This window comes from Danio rerio, chromosome 8 (genome assembly GCF_052040795.2).
Source record: "Danio rerio strain M-AB ecotype USA chromosome 8, GRCz13ab, whole genome shotgun sequence".
NCBI classification, from domain to species: Eukaryota; Metazoa; Chordata; class Actinopteri; order Cypriniformes; family Danionidae; genus Danio; species Danio rerio.
In genome coordinates, this window is record NC_141028.1 from 40410220 (window position 1) to 40428813 (window position 18594).

Below are 18594 nucleotides of genomic sequence, written 5' to 3' on the forward strand. Positions count from 1 at the left end.
CAGAGATGCTTCTCTCCATACCTCGGTTGTAAACAACTGTTTATTTGAGTTACTGTTGCCTTTCTATCAGCTCGAACTAGTCTGGCCATTCTCCTCTGACCTCTGGCATGAATCAAACTTCTTCCCCATTCTGATGCTCGGTTTGAACTGCAGCAGATCACCTTGACCATGGCTGCGTCCGAAACCGGATACTTCCATACTATATAGTACACTAAAATCAGTATGCGAGCAGAGTAGTATGTCCGAATTCATAGAATTCGAAAATCAGTATGCGAGAAGCACCCGGATGACTTACTACTTCCGGCGAGATTCAAGAGTGCACATCCCATGCATGCTGCGCTATCCCATGATGCCCCGCGAGCGAATTCATGAATGGGAGTAAAGCAACGCAATTGACGCAGGTCGGTTACTTGACCATGAAAAAATGGCGGATGTAGTACGTCCGAATTCCATTCATACTTTTCACGTTCATACTGTATAGAACGTACTTTTCTAACAGCCGAGTAGTACGTTTAAATTCAAATGCAGTACCTACTGAGTAGTAGGCGGTTTCGGACGCAGCCCATGTCTACATGTCTAAATGCATTTAGTTGCTGCCATGTGATTGGCTGATTAGAAATCTGCGTTAAAGAGCGATTGGACAGGTGAACCTAATAAAGTTTCCGGTGAGTGTAAGTGATAAGGGAATATATTGAATATAGATAACTATCAATATCACGTTTAAAAAAACACAAATGTGTCACTGATGTCTAAGTATAATAAAGAAGGTTAAAAATCTGAACATGTCATATTGCTGTGCCAAATGTGTTTACTTTGAATGACATTAGCGATGACCTATATCTAATCAGAGAGCAAGTTGCAGGACAATGAAATGTCTGTGGAAAGGATTTTTTGTAGTTTTTGCTGCAAATCAGCACAGAGATATTCTGGATAACAAGCTTCTTGTAAACCACAATCCTGATTTGGAGAAATTCCAGTCTTGCAACAATATTTCGCTCACACATGATGTTACGTCAACTCCTGTATCACTTCTCAAGCATATATCTTGCAGACAAGGGATTCTTCCTGGAGAAATAATGTATAATGTTAAAGTCACCAACTTGTAACATTGTGCACAACACAGCAATAGGAATCTTTCACACTACTCAACACTCTATACCATTAAAATAATCTAACATTTTTTCATAGTTTTTCTAACAAAATGATTTGAGAGCTTAAAAATTAAGTCTCCTTTTATTATTTCTCAATAATAATAATCATTCATTTTCTTTTTGACTTAGTCCCTTTATGAATCTGAAGTCGCCACACCTGAATGAACCGCCAACTTATCCAGCACTTGTTTTACGCAGCAGGTGCCCTTCCAGCCACAACCTATCACTGGGAAACACATCATACACACTCATTCACACATATACACTACATAAAATTCTTGTACTTGTGGGGGAAACCAGAGCACCTGGAGGAAACCCATGCAAACGCAGGGAGAACATGCAAACTTCACACAGAAAAGCCAACTGAGCACACCGAGGCTGGAACCAGCAACCTTCCTGCTGTTAGGCAATCGTGCTAGTACTACTGTTCTGGCTAATTCTGCAAGTTTTGGGTAGGATTGTTTGTTCATCTTCCACAAGCCAAAAACATCCATTTAATTTTCCATTACAGCGTTTTCAATGTAATAAGTAACCTTCTTATTTTTCTTGTCAGCTTGCTGTACATTTTCCCACTACACAAAATTCACTCTTACCCAGGATGGGTTTTGATGTTGTAACAAACTATTTGATTACTTTCTCAAGCTAATTGTTACGCATCACATGACTGTTCATTTACCGCGCAAGCCAGAGCTTGCCCAAGTCTGGCCCAGTTTAAAATGCTAAAAATTAAGCCTGTTACTTCAGGTTCGGTCAAAGATCTTCAGCTCTACTTTAAAGGAGAAGCTGGAAAACCCAGAGGAAACCCACATGAATACAGGAAGAACAAACTCGAACCAGTGACATTCCTGCATGAGATTAACTTCTTTTTTCTCAGGCAAGTCAAAATAATGTTTACAGTCTCCATCATCTTTTGTAATGCAGCTCATTTATTCATTTTCTTTTCGGCTTTGTCCCTTTATTAATCTGTGGACACCACAACGGAATAAACTATCAACTTATCCATCACATGTTTTACGCAGCGGACAGCTGCAACCCATAACTTGGAATTATTGCAGCTCATTTTTATTTACAATTCAATTATGTTGTTTGAAACGTGGCATGCCTTTCCTTTAAAGTCTGAACTTTAAGTTTTACTATTTTCTAACCAATTTAGCCAATCCTCAGTTCTGGTGTGAGCACTTTTAGCTTACCTTAGCATAAATCATTGAATCAGATCAGACCACTGGTGCTTAAATATGACCAAAGAGTTTCTATAATCTCACCATTTACACTTCAACCCTTCTGTAGATACATCATGTTATAAGGCCGATGTAAAAATGAAACTATAGTATGCAAAGAATGATACATTTACTAACATTTTTTTTTATTTTGGTTCAAATATACAAGGTTCAGAATCTTTAGCCTCCTTGTTAAAGCAACTGACTCCCATGCTGTCGCCGGTTAGATCCCAGCTGGGAGCGGATTGGGTGGTATAGGACCGGCGGGGTTAAGTTGGTGCCATGATCCAGATTGGAGTGAGGTTTAGGGGGGTGAGTGTAACGGAGGCCAGCTAGTGAAGTGCTGTGCAGGTAAACCTCACTCATCTGACCTCTAAAGGTGCTCTAGTGACAGACGTCTTAATACTCCATGTTAGAGCAACCGACTCCCATACAGAAGGTCGCTGGTTCGATACCAGCTCGGAGCAGGTTGGGTGGCGTAAGACTGGCGGGGTTACACGAGGCATGGTCCATTTAGCAAGCAAGTGGTTATATTTACTGTATGAAAGCTAGCCAAAAACCTTTCTTTTTCTGTCTGTGCACAATTCAACTATGTAAAGACGAGCCGTTAGTATTAAAACATTCATTTGAGTGTGATGCTAATAGTCTAATCCAATTTAATAAAAATCTAAAACTCATCTGTTTAATTCTAGCAAAGTTGCAAAATAAGCCTATCTAAAAAAAAAACTGTGGTGTGCTCGTTTAAAGATGTGGTGCTGAGATTAGTGTCTGGTGTACAATTCCCTGTGGTGACAGTTTCACACCGGCACTGAGCCACTCTTATTGTTGAGTCATGAGGAGATCTAATTTTAGTAAGGTAACATCAAGTGTATCCAATGTTCATGACCCAAAAAATGCTATCAAGGTAGACAAATCACTAGGTTTCGAGAAGCATTCCTAGTGTTGGCGTCTTCAAAACAAGGCATCGTCGAAGGTATATTTAGAGTTTGTCTGTTAAAATATGGTAAAAAGGAAGGCGAGAATAATGAAAAGTGTAAATGTGCTGATTCAGGTTGGTATTTTCCAAGACAGTGGGCTGTATGAATATTAACTGTCAGAGCAAGCGTGGATATCGATCCACCTTCTGCAGGGTTCAATAGAGCCGGCTCAAGGTTGGACAGGAGTGACAGAATTCAGAGGAGAGATCAGTGGTCTGTGTGAATGTGTCAAGAGCGTGTGGGTGTTTGTGGGTGACTCATTCTACATCCAATCTCTGCCATCTTGGAGTCACTGTACCTTATCTGACGGATGGCAATGCAGTAACCTCTGAGATGAACTCATGCCTTGGTTTAAGATGAACAGTGCTAAGAAAACACAATCTGACACAGTTGTTCCTGTGCTGATATCTCACAAATCGCTCTCATTTTATTATATAGTTTCATGTCACAGTGTTCATAAGCTCAGTCTGTGATGTGGCTTGTGTCTACTGAGACTATATTTGTTTGGAATTATTTTTATTCTTTTTAGACTGATTGATCCATTACACCGCTCTGGACAAAGCTGACTAAGGACTATCAGTCATGTTTTGCCTGTAGCATGTACGGTGCTGTGATTAAAAATGCAGTGTTCTCAAAAAAAATGCAAACATTCTCGATAACTGGATAGAGGTCTATCAAAATGTTCCACTTTTTGCTTATCTGTTAATACAGTTCTCATGAACTATTCAGCTACTTCTTAGGGACACCTTTTTGTCACACCTGAAAACCATTTAACTGAATACTGAACACCAAATTTGATGACCAAACTTGTCTCCATTTTACTACCAGGCTCTCTATACTGTAATAATTTATGAAGAGTTTAGATGCAAAAAACTCTAAATGCCTGAAATTTTCCTCTATTTTTTATTTTTTTTTATCAGGATCCTGTGTGTATGTTCACTAATATCACTTTTATGGCAAATAATAAGTCATTTGCCTGGTATTTAAAGTAAAATATCTCGACATAAACAAAGGAGGCTGAGAAAAATGTTAATTTTCGATGGAAATTTCAGACAGCAATTAAGATTTTTGCATCTGAACTCTTCATATACAGACATAATGTCTTGATTCAGGATCTGAAAATCATATCAAAAACTGTGTTAAAATGTGCATCAATTCAAATGCCGAGATGTTTTCCTAAAGCAAACCACAAGGGCATACAAGAAAACAATATTTTTTAGGGCAGTGGTTGCTAACCTTTTTTAACTCGTGGCCCACAAACCCAATTACGAATGTCTCCATGTCCCACTACAATTTTTGTAAGAGCCGCTTTTATGCATTATATATTTTGGTTTTGGGGGTCTCCAAAACAGGCTAATATGCATGCAAAGTCAAAAAAACACTTTCGTTATCTAATAATATACATTCATTTTACCTAATTATCCCAACGACTCCCATTGCATTTGTTCAGCGATTCCTTCGGTCTCAAACCCCTTCTTTGCGTGAGGTTAATCTGTGGTGATTGGTCCGATGACCCAGTCTGTTGTGATTGGACAACAGGGTTCAGCGCGTGACAGAGAGAAACACCTACACATTTAGTATTATCCAAAAGTTTAACTATTTTATAAATTGAAGAATTGTGTAGAAACAGCTGATGGTTGCCATAGCAATAGCAAACTGCAGAGGATCGCGAGTTCAGAAACGCATTTAAATAGGTAATGAAAGAAGCATGCGTTGCATTTCCAACATGGTTTTGAACGCAATATGTGAATATCTCCATACAATAATAGATAAGTGATTACAAGCTTCACGGAGCAATTACAAGTGACAACACATAATTAAACACATATTTTGCAAACTACAGAAAACAAGGCAACAGTTTTAATTAGACGTACTGTACATGGTATGATCCGGATAAAGAAGAAACTGGTCCATATGAACTGTAACAGTTACTGACAAAGTCCCTGTCAAAGTCTGACAATCCCACATTGTAGTATACTGTATTTTATTGTATCAAAAATCTGAAAAATTACAAGAACAAACACAGCAATAGGTTGGCTATACTGTGGTATTTTTGTAAAAATGTACTTTAACCCTTTATTCCCTACAGCCGAAACTCCTTCTGTCACTGATCGTCATCTTCGTGTCATGATTAGTCCTGTGATCTCACAAGATCTGCTAGTGTCTGAAGGGAAAGGCGCATTCACAATTTATTGGATCAGGCATTTCATATTTGGTGATGTACCATATTGATGTTGATGCGTTCAGGCAAAAAATCTGAACCCAACAACATGATCTAAGTCGACTATTTTATTATAGAATCAATAGCCGATTCACTGTGCACTTTTAGATTTAAAGCTCAGATGGATGTCTTCATTCTTTTAGAGCTGTGTTACACACTGCATGAAAGTTCATTTTCAAAATAATAGGGGCTCTTTAATTAACTCAATATTTGTGGCAGGTTTGTGACTTATTGAGACACAAGAAGCAGCTGTCTTCATTTAAAAAAAAACTGGCAATGATTTGAATAAACATAAAATGTAAATAACAGGTCACCAAGCTCAAAGAGACTGTCCTAAGTACACCATCAGATGAGCGATCATGGAACATATGTGGATTCCGACTAGACTTGAGCAAGTCAGAAGTTTTGTCCCTATCCCATGCAACATTTCTGTTAGATCTAAGCAAATACAAATATGATCTTGCTCATTTTGACCATATGGTGACCGGGTGACATCTGGTCTAACAGTGACACACACACACAATCGGCCAAAATGATTTCATTACATAGAAACAGGCACCCATGTGCCGCAATTCTATACTTGGACACCGCTTCCCAAGTGAAGAGCCTTAATAATATGTCCTTGTTGCTTCTTTGAGTTCGATAAAAAGCAATTTTATTTAATTAATTGTTTTTTTTTTTCCAATTCCATGCAAATGTCAACACACCCATGAAAAAAAAATTATTAAATGAGATCAAGTTTTTACCAAAATAGTAAAACCCTTTCTACGTTGTTTGCTTGGGTAGTACTATAAAAATACTCAAAATATCTCGGTCAGGGTTTTCAAACAATTATATTTGATTCACCAAAGTCACACAAGTTGCAATATTACATCCGTCACATCCATAACAGAGAAGCGTCACATCCATAACAAAGGTTTTTCCTCATAAATGCAAAATTGTCAAATAAAGTCATTTTTGTTCTTTAGTAAGTCAACTCTTATCCTTTTGATTAGCGGTATTTCTTTGGGTTTTGCAGTTTAATTCACAAAATTTCTACAAAGTATGTTGTGTACTGTAAACTCATATCATTTTATTTTTGGTAACATCCATAACGCATGTTTATTTTCCTCATTTAAAATATAAAAAATGTTTACAGATTGATATTTTCCTGATCCTGCAGCTCTGTGGTTAGTTGTTTTAGAAAACATGATGCCAACATATACTTTCTCTGTGAATTTGTTTTAAGCTTTTACTGCAAATGTCACCATCCATAATGCTGGAATTGCTTTTTACCATTTTGCAGAAGTCCAATGAATAACTTTAAGTACCTGCAACCCCGCTCAAACCTTAACATCTCCACCACAGTGCATAGGCTGCAGCATCCACATATCAAATCTTGTCCCGGTTGCATGGGGTTCAGCGAGTGCAGGTCTCCGGTCAGCCGAGCAGTCACAACCAACAGAGAACTGGAGCACTGGACCTGATGATACCATCTATGCTCCATATGTTATAAATTAGTGGGTTGTTAATAAACCAGTCGACGTAACTGAATAGTTAATAGTAACAATGTATTAATTATTTCCCCCTTTTTATATTTGAAGATCAAATTATGACTAAAGGTTTTTTTTTTTTTTTTTTTTACAAATATTAAAATATTATTAATAACTGCTGACCCACAGGTTGAAAACTACTGGTTTGGGAGTTTGTGATTTGTCAGGTCATTAAAAAATAATAATACAGTAATAAAAATAATAATAGTAATAGTAATAATACATTTGTCATTTTTAATTACTCTCTAAGCGGGGTGATAAAATTACATTCATTCATTCGCTTTTTTCCGGCTTATTCTCTTTATTAATCAGGGGTCACCACAGTGGAATGAACCGCCAACTTATCCATCATATGTTTTATGCAGCGGATAATCTTCCAGCTGCAATCCAAAAAAACAGAGCACCCAGAAGAAACCCACACCAACACATGGAGAACATGCAAACTCCACGCAGAAATATCAACTGACCCAGCCAGGGCTCGAACCAGCAACCCTCTTGTGAGGCAATCATGCTACCCACTGTGCCAACATGACGCCCTTATAAAATTACAATTGAGTTGCATTTCAAGTAAATGTCTACTCTTTTGCATATTTCTTCAAATAATATAGAAGATAAATGGCACAATTGTATTGGTAATACAAATGTTTTATCAAAAGTATTGTTTCACCAAATCAGGATGTTAGAATAATTTGGAAGCTTAAATGGTACTGAACAATGACATAAAAACAAAATTTATCAGAAAAAAAAGAAATCATGAAAAGTGTCATACTCATTAATGTTTCACTTATAATTAAGTAAAAAGCCTTTAAAGAAAATACTTGATTTACACTTGATTTATTATCTAATTATTCGATTAGTGTACATTTTTTTCAATGGCTTTTAAATAAATTAATTAATTAACATATAATACCACTACTAATTATAAATATCAGTCAATATTTAATAAAAATCAGATCACCAGATTATCAGAACCACCTTCTTAAGATGCAATGAAGGACAAAAACAAACTGAATTTGATCCCATAAATGTACTCCCTTATGTGATGCATGAGTCTGCTTTGAACATTTCTTGCACGGTTTCATTTAAAATGATCATACAGTTTTTATGATCCTGCAATGTAGTGAAACATGAAGTTTATCGCACTGTGAAGTAGCTGGATACACCCAGCCATTTAATTAAGAATGCATGATTGTGCAATTCAGGCCTCAGTGTTTTGAAGCATGTGTGTGTGTTACAGAACATCACATGTAAGAAAACACACAGCATATAAACCTTATGAAGTCTGAAATGAAAGTTCACCACCGTAACAGACCTTTCAACACAAAAATGAACTCATATTTAAAATGTGCTTTTACATTCAAAAGATGTACTGACAAGATTCATACACACACCTCACCATACTGTCAAACTGAAAAAGATGAAATTAATTTAATAAGTTCATTTTACTCCAAATTTTTAAAAGTTGTTTGTACTTGTTTTGTTTCTCTGCAATTGACTAGTGATGTATTGCAAAATAATGATTATCGTGACAGCCCTAATCTCTGGCTTATGACCATAGGTCAGAGTAGGTATGAACGGGTGCTGGTTGAAGGTTGGGACCACAACAACCTGATCATCAGGCACAGAAACTAGTGCACTACCTGAAATGTTTTTGTTAGTGTAAAAATATACCTCATTCTCACATTGTAGCCTTGTTTATCTTTACAAAACAAATGTGGGTGTTTGTCTGTGCATGGTTGGAGAGGTGGTTTCCCTGCAATATCAAAAATAATATTGAATATTAATATATTTCAAGGTATCGCAAGACTATTATCAGGTATTGAAGTTAGCAATTCCAGTATTGTGACAACACTAGTATTCACTGCCTGATCCACAACTATAATGTATGCAAGTAAATATAGTGTGTTACATAAAGTTACATGAACACATTCTATCACTTAATTCGATAATTCAAATCGAGTATAACCTTGTAACAACAAGTGTACTGCTGCATGTTAATAGAGATACCCGTGTTCACATAAATGTTGTGTTAAGTTGACTTACGGGTCAAAAACTAATCCTGGTACCATTTTAACAGCAGAAAAAAAAAAGAAAAAAAAACATACAATGTTTATTTAAATTTTTCTCTTGAAGGTTGTTTACTTTTTCTATTATTTATGACCCCAACATAAAAACTATATATATATATATATATATATATATATATATATATATATATATATATATATATATATATGTATGTATGTATGTATGTATGTATGTATGTACGTATGTATATATATATATATATATATATATATATATATATATATATATATATATATATATATATATATATATATATATATATATATATATATATATTTGTATGTGTGTGTGTGTGTGTGTGTGTGTGTGTATATATATATATATTCTATTTCCATATTTGAATGCAGGCTGTACACATTTAGGGTACAATGGTTGTATTTTGGGTCCATTTTTGGCCCACCAGCTATAAAACCATTGTTACACCAGAAAAACTACTCGCACACAGTAGCACACACATGCACACTCTGTGCTCTGTGGTCTAGAAAAAATGCTTTGCGCCCTGACACGTGGTCTAAAATGGTTGAGCTTATTCTTCTAATGAGTTATGGGTGTGTATTGAGCATAATGTGCATTAAACCAATCAGAGTCTCATCTCCCATGCCCTTTAAGAATCACATTTGCTATTTACATGGCAGAATTTGTAAGTGGAAAAACTGAACGAAACACTAGCGAGTTAAACAGAACATCTGCAGCGAAGATAAACAATGAGCCTTCTCCATGCGGCCTCTGTCTATTTACTTTACTTTTACTCTTTACTTTACTCCTTTTCTTTTGTGGATAAGGAAATCGTGTTGTACGTACTCCAAATGAAGACATCCATTAGCCTACATATTTCAGTTTTTTTTGTTGAGCGCAAAAAATTGTTTCAAAACTATTTCTAAATTCAGTTCTCATTTCCAGCAAATGAATAAATGAACGAACAATAATAACAAAGTGTAGTCAACTGAGTTATATCCAAACAAACGTCCTATTGTTATGCCTGTCTGTATACGTCTCCAAAACATCTTGTATCTATTAAAACAAATATAAATATGCATATAATAAATACTACTACTAATAATAATACTACACAAAATCAAATAGTCATGAATAAACTGAAAAAGTCCCCTGAGACGAAGAAGGCATGGAAGCAGTTGTTTTATAATTATGTAAAAAATATTTTTTGTAATATTTTAATCCTGTAATTCTTTCTCACTTGTAAAGGTACTTGTGTATTGCTGTACATCCTGTGTCTATATAGCAATGTGTAAGTGTTTAAGGCGCACAACTAACAAGTGTTGTGCTAGACTTTAGACCAGGTTTTAGCTGGTCAATTGCGCCTTAGTCTTAGTAATTGCGTCTATTTTAGTTTGTCAAAATAGCAACGCACCAACAATTCACCTTAACACACGTCCTTTCTAGACCAGAATGCCAATAAGTCCAAAAAGCAGTGCAAATAGATTTACCATTTAAACAATGTGGTGCAAAAGCTGGAAAATTAAAGTTGTGTTGGTCGGAAAATTACAATAAATCCCGCCAAACATGTCTTGCGCCTTATTACATCGGGTGTATGATAGGGCCCTCCTACAAACAAACATCCAAACACACACACACACAAACAAAATAAGAATCTACTACCTTAACATTTATAAATGCTGTCTTAATACTTTTTTAGATTTATACAATAACTTTTAACAATAGAAAAAACAACCATTATCTTTAGTCAAAAACAAGTGTTGCCCTCTGATTAAACATTGATGAAATTTTGCACACAGATGAGGGAAAACCTAGAGATTCACAGAGTTTGTGAAGAAGAAGAGGTTGTTTCTTCATGAAAAACAGATATAAAAATTGAAATTGAGTTTAGCTGCTGTATTTTTAATTTTTAGGTTTAGTGAAGGCAGGTCAATTTGACCCAAAGGGCGAACTTACTTACTTACTTTTACTTACTTACTTACTTACTTACTTACTTACTTACTTACTTACTTACTTACTTACTTACTTACTTACTTACTTACTTACTTACTTACTTGTTCTACAGGCAGTAAGTTTCCACAAATGTTTTGAGTATTCTGACCTCATCGGGTTTTACAGTACAACAAACACACAAAGAGACAGCTCACAGTTTAAAAAAACAAAACAAAACAAAAAAAAACAGGTTCACAGACTCTGCCATAAATCTTTGTTGTGTGTGTTATAGCAGACTAAATGCGTGTCATTCAGTGTGTGTGTGTTGTTGACTCACCAGCCGCCACCGCCGAGCACATGACAAAGAACATGCCCACAGCGATTCTCTTCAGAGACGAGGGCAGCAGGCCTTTGCGTTTGAGGATGGGGTCTACCACTTTATCCTTGAGGGGTATCAACATGAGGATCAGCACGGCGTCAAACATGGTCAGCCAGGCCGCAGGGAAGCGGAAGGTATTCTGGGAGAAACAGGGGCAAAATTACAAGTCATGTTTACAGAACACAGGCACGAACAAAGAGAGAGCAGTGTGTAGGTCACTCGTAATGCTCAGATGCTTTGTTCTTCTCCATTTGTCCTCGGTCGAGAAAGTAAGTACAAGCTCAAATGTGAATTCTAGGAGAGTGTTTGAGAAAGAGAGGGAGAAGCAGGAACATTCCAGCAACAGTAGCGCCCTCATGTGTCCAGTGCTGGTGTTTGGATGCAAAACTCCACATTCAGTGTGAGGTGGAAGGACAGGTCTCTTAATAGCCCATAAAATCATTAATCACTTGTTAAGTACTTTAATATCACATGGGGATTGAATAGCATGCGTCAGAGCACCTGTTTCCTAATGAATGGCTGATTGCTCCTTTCACGTGCGACTGATGTGTGATGGAAAACTCAGCAGAGAGGATAAAAAAGGGAATCTCACACAGCAGGACTTTTTGGAAATTGTGACAGTTTTGGAAGGACAGTTTTGAGAAGGAAAATTAAAAAAGCTACAGCATTAAGGAAGTTTATTTCTTAATAAAACAGGCAGTGTTTGTTAATCTGTTGCTGGGAGGTGACTTTTTTGTGTGGAAATTTAGGAATTTTTTGACAAACATAAAATAACTTGCTTGATAAGCATTTAACGAGGATTTGAATGTGTATGTTCATGAGGGAAAATAAATTGTGCAGTGTTTGTATTCACCTCTTCTCCACGTCCAAGCCGGCACAGCCATTTGAATCTTTTAGGCTTGAGACTTCCGCTCGCATTCACTTCCATTCATTTTTAGACTCGTTATGCTGCTTAATTTTGCAAACTGATATTTTCTTATTGTATAATTCTATTTTAATTGTATAGTCATGGGCACACTTGTTTGTAGAGCAAGTAGTTTTCTGCCTTTAATATTCCTAGTTACTTTATAGGGAGCTGACTCGGAAGTTCTGAAACAATCGCAAGACGAGCGCACCAAAATTAGCATCATTTAGTACCACTTGGGATTATTGAATCAGAATTTACTGATTCAGAATTTCATAACAGTTTTGACACACTCAAAAAAAATCTATGAAACTAACAAGAATTTAAACTTTTTCATTTTAGAAGAAATAGTAAATGAGCAAGATTTGCCTATGAAAAACACTCTAGTCATTACCTTGAGACATACTTGCCAAACCTCTTGTTTTTGCTGGGATTTTCCTTTATTTTACCATTCTATCCCATTGTCATTCCGTTAAAGTATTTTCCGGTATTTCTCCTGTATTTTTAATCTTTCTATGAAAAGTGAAAGCAGCATCAAGGAGCCTCAAATGTGGTATACTTGCAAGAGTTGTTTAAGAGAATTGTGCTTTCGCTTTATTTCGGCTTGACAGTAAGTTGAAATTAATGTTAAAATGGTTGCATTCACTTAATTTCCATTAACGTTATAGTATCTGGAAGCAGCCTTGAAGATGCTGGCTGAGACTGAATATCTCAGTGATGCAATGTCAGACACAATGTATTCAATGGAGATAGTGACGTCACTATGAGGGGTAGCGTTAGGTGAGCCCATTTAAAAGCATAAGATGCAGATTGTATAATGTAAGCTCTTCCATCCAGGCATGATTTATTTTAAACACAACTAATTTTCTCTTAAATGAGCATAAACAGTTACAAAAGTAATTTAATGCTTTGATTTTAGATCAGTGGATTCTTAATGAGACACCTCTGTTGTTTGTTAAACAAAACAGTGGATTAATGTCAATGTTTTTCAATTCATCAAATGTTTGTTATGTATTCTATCATTTAAAGCTCTGAATTAACATATTAAGGAGTCTGAGGTCATTTTGGAAGTTCTTCTGTGTAGACTGGGTGTGTTTGAGTTTATTTGTTTTGTTTTGTTTATTGGGAGGGGGGTATTCCGTATTTTTACATCCCTATGTTGACAGGTATGCCTCGAGGTTGCACACACTGTAAAATAAAAAAGCTGGGTTCCACACTGTTCCCTAATGTTAGGCCTACACATACTGATTAAGTTAACTTAATATTTTAACAAATTTAAGTAAATTTAACATATAAACAATTAAACTGTCCACCCCCCAAAAAAATAAGAATTGTGTTAAATTAATTCATTTTAAATAATTATTTTGAACAAGCAGCAAAAGTCATTTTCTGAGCGCAGATGTTCTAAGAGGTTTGAAAGTCTGAATGAATTCTACATTATATACTTTGTCAACATGCATTAAGTTTTGTGGTGAATTAATTCACAGAAGAAGAAGAAAAAACGTTTTGGTAATCTTAATAAAAAATCTGAAAATCTATTTAGACTCTGGAGAGGCATTCCTCAGTTTGACAGAATATCCTTAACTACCCTGCACTTATCTTTGTTTTGCTGCAAGTGAAAGATGGCAAAGAGGTGTGCTGCAATAAAATGGCTTCATTTGGAAATTAATTATTTGAAGTGTATTTTTGTGTATTGTTTAGCAATTTAAACATACTGGTTGGAAACTTTAGAAACATTTTGACAAACAATGGTATGAATAAATGAACAAGGTTAGGAATAAGGATTTTTTTATTACATTTCTTAATTATAATTCGCTAATTATTAGAATATAGTTGTGTGGGAATGAATGCAGCTATCATCACTAATGTTAACATAAAAAACACAAGCATCATTCAAGTTAGTGCTTTTCAATTTGTTTTTAAATAAATTAGCACATTCACATAAATACTCTAGATATATTAAAGTATATATATATACTATACACAATGAGCCCTGTCAGATGAAACACAGCTTACTGTGTGCTGTTCTGGGAGAATGCCAGGGATTGATATGATATTGTCAATGTTTTTGGGGTGTTCTTGCTTACTAGCCCAAGACAGAATACCCCACACACACATGTCCGTGATAATCTGATCTCAAGAGATATATCTTAAATGTACCCTGAGCAAAAATTGTACTTCTGGCTTAATTAAGAATCACATTTACATGTGTAGTTTAATTTAATACAGTTAAGCTACACTCTGTGTCTAGCCTTGCTATTTTACAATCTCTTACATAGAGACTCAAAAGGGTTATATTTAACTCAGTGTTTCTCAACCATGTTCCTGGAGGACAACCAACTCTGAACATTTCCCCTGGCTGTTTTTCAATTCAATTCACCTTTATTTGTATAGCTCTTTTACAATGTAGATTGTGTCAAAGCAGCTTCACATACAAGATCATAGTAAATTAAAACTGTAGTTTTAAATTCCAAGAACACAGAGAATGGACTCACGCTCATGTGGAGAGCAGTCTAGCCAAGTTATCTTGGAAAAAAAAAAACTCTGGAGATCGTGAGACCACAGAACGCGTCCTCTGAGAAATGAGATGCTGCGTTCTTCCATGGTTCTTCCTGATGGTCACATGCCCTTCACACGTTTTTAATGGCAAACTATTTAAACATTACAGTAATGATACACAATTTAGTGTTTTTCCCCTTTTCACAATATGTACTATAAAAGCCTTAGAAATATAGTTAGTACAATACAATTAAAACTAATTTTAAAATGAATTTTTGCAAATAAACACCCCTAATGTGTTTATGCCTTTATTCTCAGTTTTTACAGTTACCATCTCATTTAAGGACACTCCTGAGGGAAATAAGTTAAATCTCTTAACTTAATAATATATTATAATATATAAATATCATTAATATATAATAATAATAATAAACCTATATAAAATGCTGCACTTCCAACCTCCTTGATCAATGGGGCCTTAATATTAAGAACACATCCGGGAACTTGCATGCATCCTCAGTTCTTGCGGTCTCGAGTTTTAGAACTGAACTTTGGCAGTTGATGATGACATTACACAAGAATATGAGAAAACAAGATCGCAGAAGAACGCATATTAAGAAACAGCCCATGTCTCCTTAAACTAACACACCTGATTCAGATCATCAGCTTATTAGCAGAGACTGAAAGACCTGTAAGGGGTGTGACAGACAAAGGAGACATCCAAATCAAGAAACTGTTCAAGGAACATGGTTGAGAACCAATGATTTAACCATTTATTTATTTTTGCCCCAGAGGGTAAATGAGCTGTAGAGTATATCTCCACCCTGATCAAACTGGTTTGCAGGCTCATGTGTTTGATCAAGGTTAGAGCTAAACTCTGCAGATCACTAGCCCTCCAGGCGAGATTTGAGGTTCCCTGTTCTATTACTGTAGTTAAATAACTCTTGTGGGTCAGATTTGAGGAGCTTTTCACAGAAAACAGAACATGATTAGTGGAGAGTAACTGATTAGATGAAAAAGTCAAAAGGTTGACGACACTTTCAACTATTTATTTGCAGCTGCATATCTCATTCATGAGGTCACACTGAAGGAGAACAAGCTTTTAGGGCTGTTGAGAATTCATTAGCTAAGAAATTGGAACTTTAGCTTCAGCGTGAGCTTAATTTTTTTTGGAGGGGGGAATAATGAAGTAAGAAATGATCAAGTGAATGTTTTACTTGATCTTATCCACCAGCACCATCACATCAGGTACAATTAAATATTCAATTGTGTTGTAGACACTAAAGTAGTTCAGTTCTACTGTTCTGGCAGAGATTCAGTGCACAATCATGAATTGTGCCCTAAAGTAAAATGTTTGAAAGACAAAATGTAGAGCTTGACTATTTCTTGAGTTCTCCAAATGTCTTGTTGAACCGGATGAAGACCTGATGTAGGTCGAAACGTTTTGACCTAAAAAATGTATTTTGATCTAAGGTGTTACCACAATACATTGTGTATGATCTTTGTAAACAGTATAAATAAGGTCAGAATAAGTTTGGTTTTTAATTTTTACACCTAAATATCAGTTTCTGTGAATGAGAAAGCATTTCTTTAGCCAGCCTTAAGTTCTTTGAAATATTAGACAGGGGCTGTCCAATTCTGCACCTGGAGGGCCGTTGTCCTAATTAAATGCACCTGAACCAGATAATCAAACTCTCTCAAGGCATACTAGAAACTTCCAGTGAGGTGTGCTGAGACAAGCTGAACGCTGTAGAACAGCAGCTCGCAGTACTGAGTTTGAACACCACTGCATTAGACACTTTAATGTACTGTGTGCTTTCTAAAGTATTTGTGTATTTTCTGTTTAATATGTACAGTGGGGAAATTAAGTATTGAACATGCCATGCTTTTTCCTGGAAAAATATTTCTAAAGGAGCCGTCGATGTGAATTTGAACCAGATTTTGATAAAAACTCAAACAATACAAACATAAAAAAATTATTTTAAAAATCTGAAGAATTGTTAAGTGCAATAACACTGAAATGACACAAGGATTAAGAACTGAACTACTGAAACATATTTAATACTTGATATAAAAGGCTTTTTTGGTGATGGCAGCTTAAAGACGACTCTCATATTGAGAATGAAGTCACGTGCATTGCACAGCAGTGCAAGGTAAAAACCTTGATGGTTCTGTGGGTTTTGTCCATCCAAACTGATCTTTACTTTGTATTTTATATTGGATTCAAGTCAGGTGATTGGCTGGGCCATTCTACAGCTTTATTTTCTTTCTCTAAAGCATTTTAGATTTTCCTTGGCCGTGTTTTAGATCATTGTCTCGCTGAAATGTCTTCCCTGGTTTCATCTTCATCATCCTGGTAATGTAGATATTGGACTGAAGCAGCTGATATTAATTTACAATGATGAAGGGCAGAGAGTTGTTGAACAAGTACTGAGAGATTTTAGCTGCTGTCTGGGCTTTCATTGCCATTCTACACCTCCCTTTCTTTATATGTTTAATGCTTTCTCCCTGCCTCATTTTATTTTATTTGTAAACTAATAAATTTGTTTTCTTTGCATATACGGATTTATTTGGTTGTTACCAACATCTGGTGAACATTTCATGACAACGGCACCTTTACAAATTTGTTTTCTGAGAAGAATGGTGACATGTTCAATACTTATTTTTCTTTTTGTACTGTATGTAGACAAAGAGGTTGTTTACACGTGGGGCCTCATGTATCAACGCTGCGTACGCACAAAAACTTTGCGTATACCAGGTTTCACGCTCAGAATCGCTCACGTTTGGATTTACTAACGATGAACTGAACATGGGAATGTGCGCAGCTCCACGGCAGCTTTATGGCTGGCGTACGCACATTTTTTGTGCGTGTCTGTTTTATTTCCATTGGCGACTTCTAGAGGCAGTTGTGTAAATTGCACTCTACAAAGTTTCTTTGACCCTTGCAATGGCAGCTGTATGAGACAGGTTCATCTAGCAGGTATATAAGGTTTCCATACCATGCAGTTGACCAGCCAAACATTAAAGCACAATTTGCAGCGGTCACCTGTTTTTCCAATGTAATGTGAGCTATCTTCTGCACACACATTGCTATAAAGGCGCCATCTGAAGATGAATTTGCATACGTGAATCAGAAACATTTCCATTCAATAAATGTGCAAATAAAATATGATGCACAGACTTAATGATTCCTACTTGTCTTTCTCGTGATAAATAGTAGGCAAAATCTGATATGTAGCGGGGAAAAAAAGAAGAATGAGTTCATCAGACGCTGGATTCGAACCGAGTTCATGCTTGAACGCGTCAAAACATGTTGCCATTCGTTTTACGAGCTGCGCCACTGTGACTATTAAGGATGCTACAACATTTTACACGTATAAATCACACTATTTCTTTTTTAAATCCACACAGTGCGATGTTCAGACTTAACTGTGTTAACTGCATCAGCTAAACTCTCTCCACTCTATGTTTTTCTTTTGTTGTTAATATCAGAGGACAAACTTGCAAATAACACTGTTTTCTCTGGTCTACCTCCGAAAGCAGCACCTTCAATTCACATTCTGTTCAAAGTTTCTCTTTTTGCTTGCTTTTGCCTTTGCTTTTTCGTTGGGTTTTGCCAAAGTATAGTCATTAGCATATCCATACGGGGGAGGAGGCAGGGAGGGGTTTTGCGCTCGTGCATGTTGCGCTCAGTTTCACGTTCATTTTGATGTACAAAAGAATATGCGTGGGATTCGGC

General features: G+C 36.1%; 1 protein-coding gene and 1 long non-coding RNA gene across 5 annotated transcripts in view; both read right to left on the reverse strand.

Moving 5' to 3' along the window:
• Positions 1-18594, reverse strand: part of slc15a4 (solute carrier family 15 member 4) — a 148258-nt gene that overhangs the window by 97801 nt on the left and 31863 nt on the right. For 3 of the 4 annotated variants that reach the window (XR_015496937.1, XR_015496938.1, NM_001320529.2), the window contains 1 exon segment: positions 11411-11591. Coding sequence is in view for 1 of the 4 variants with exons in the window: in NM_001320529.2 (NP_001307458.1) it covers positions 11411-11591 (181 nt within the window). In the remaining 3 variants the exon portion in view is untranslated. 4 annotated transcript variants of the gene reach the window in all.
• LOC147842764 (uncharacterized) lies at positions 4926-7223 on the reverse strand. The gene is made up of 2 exons (XR_015498254.1): positions 6935-7223; positions 4926-6716 (listed from the first exon to the last, which is right to left on the reverse strand). It is a non-coding gene; the product is annotated as an uncharacterized LOC147842764 (long non-coding RNA).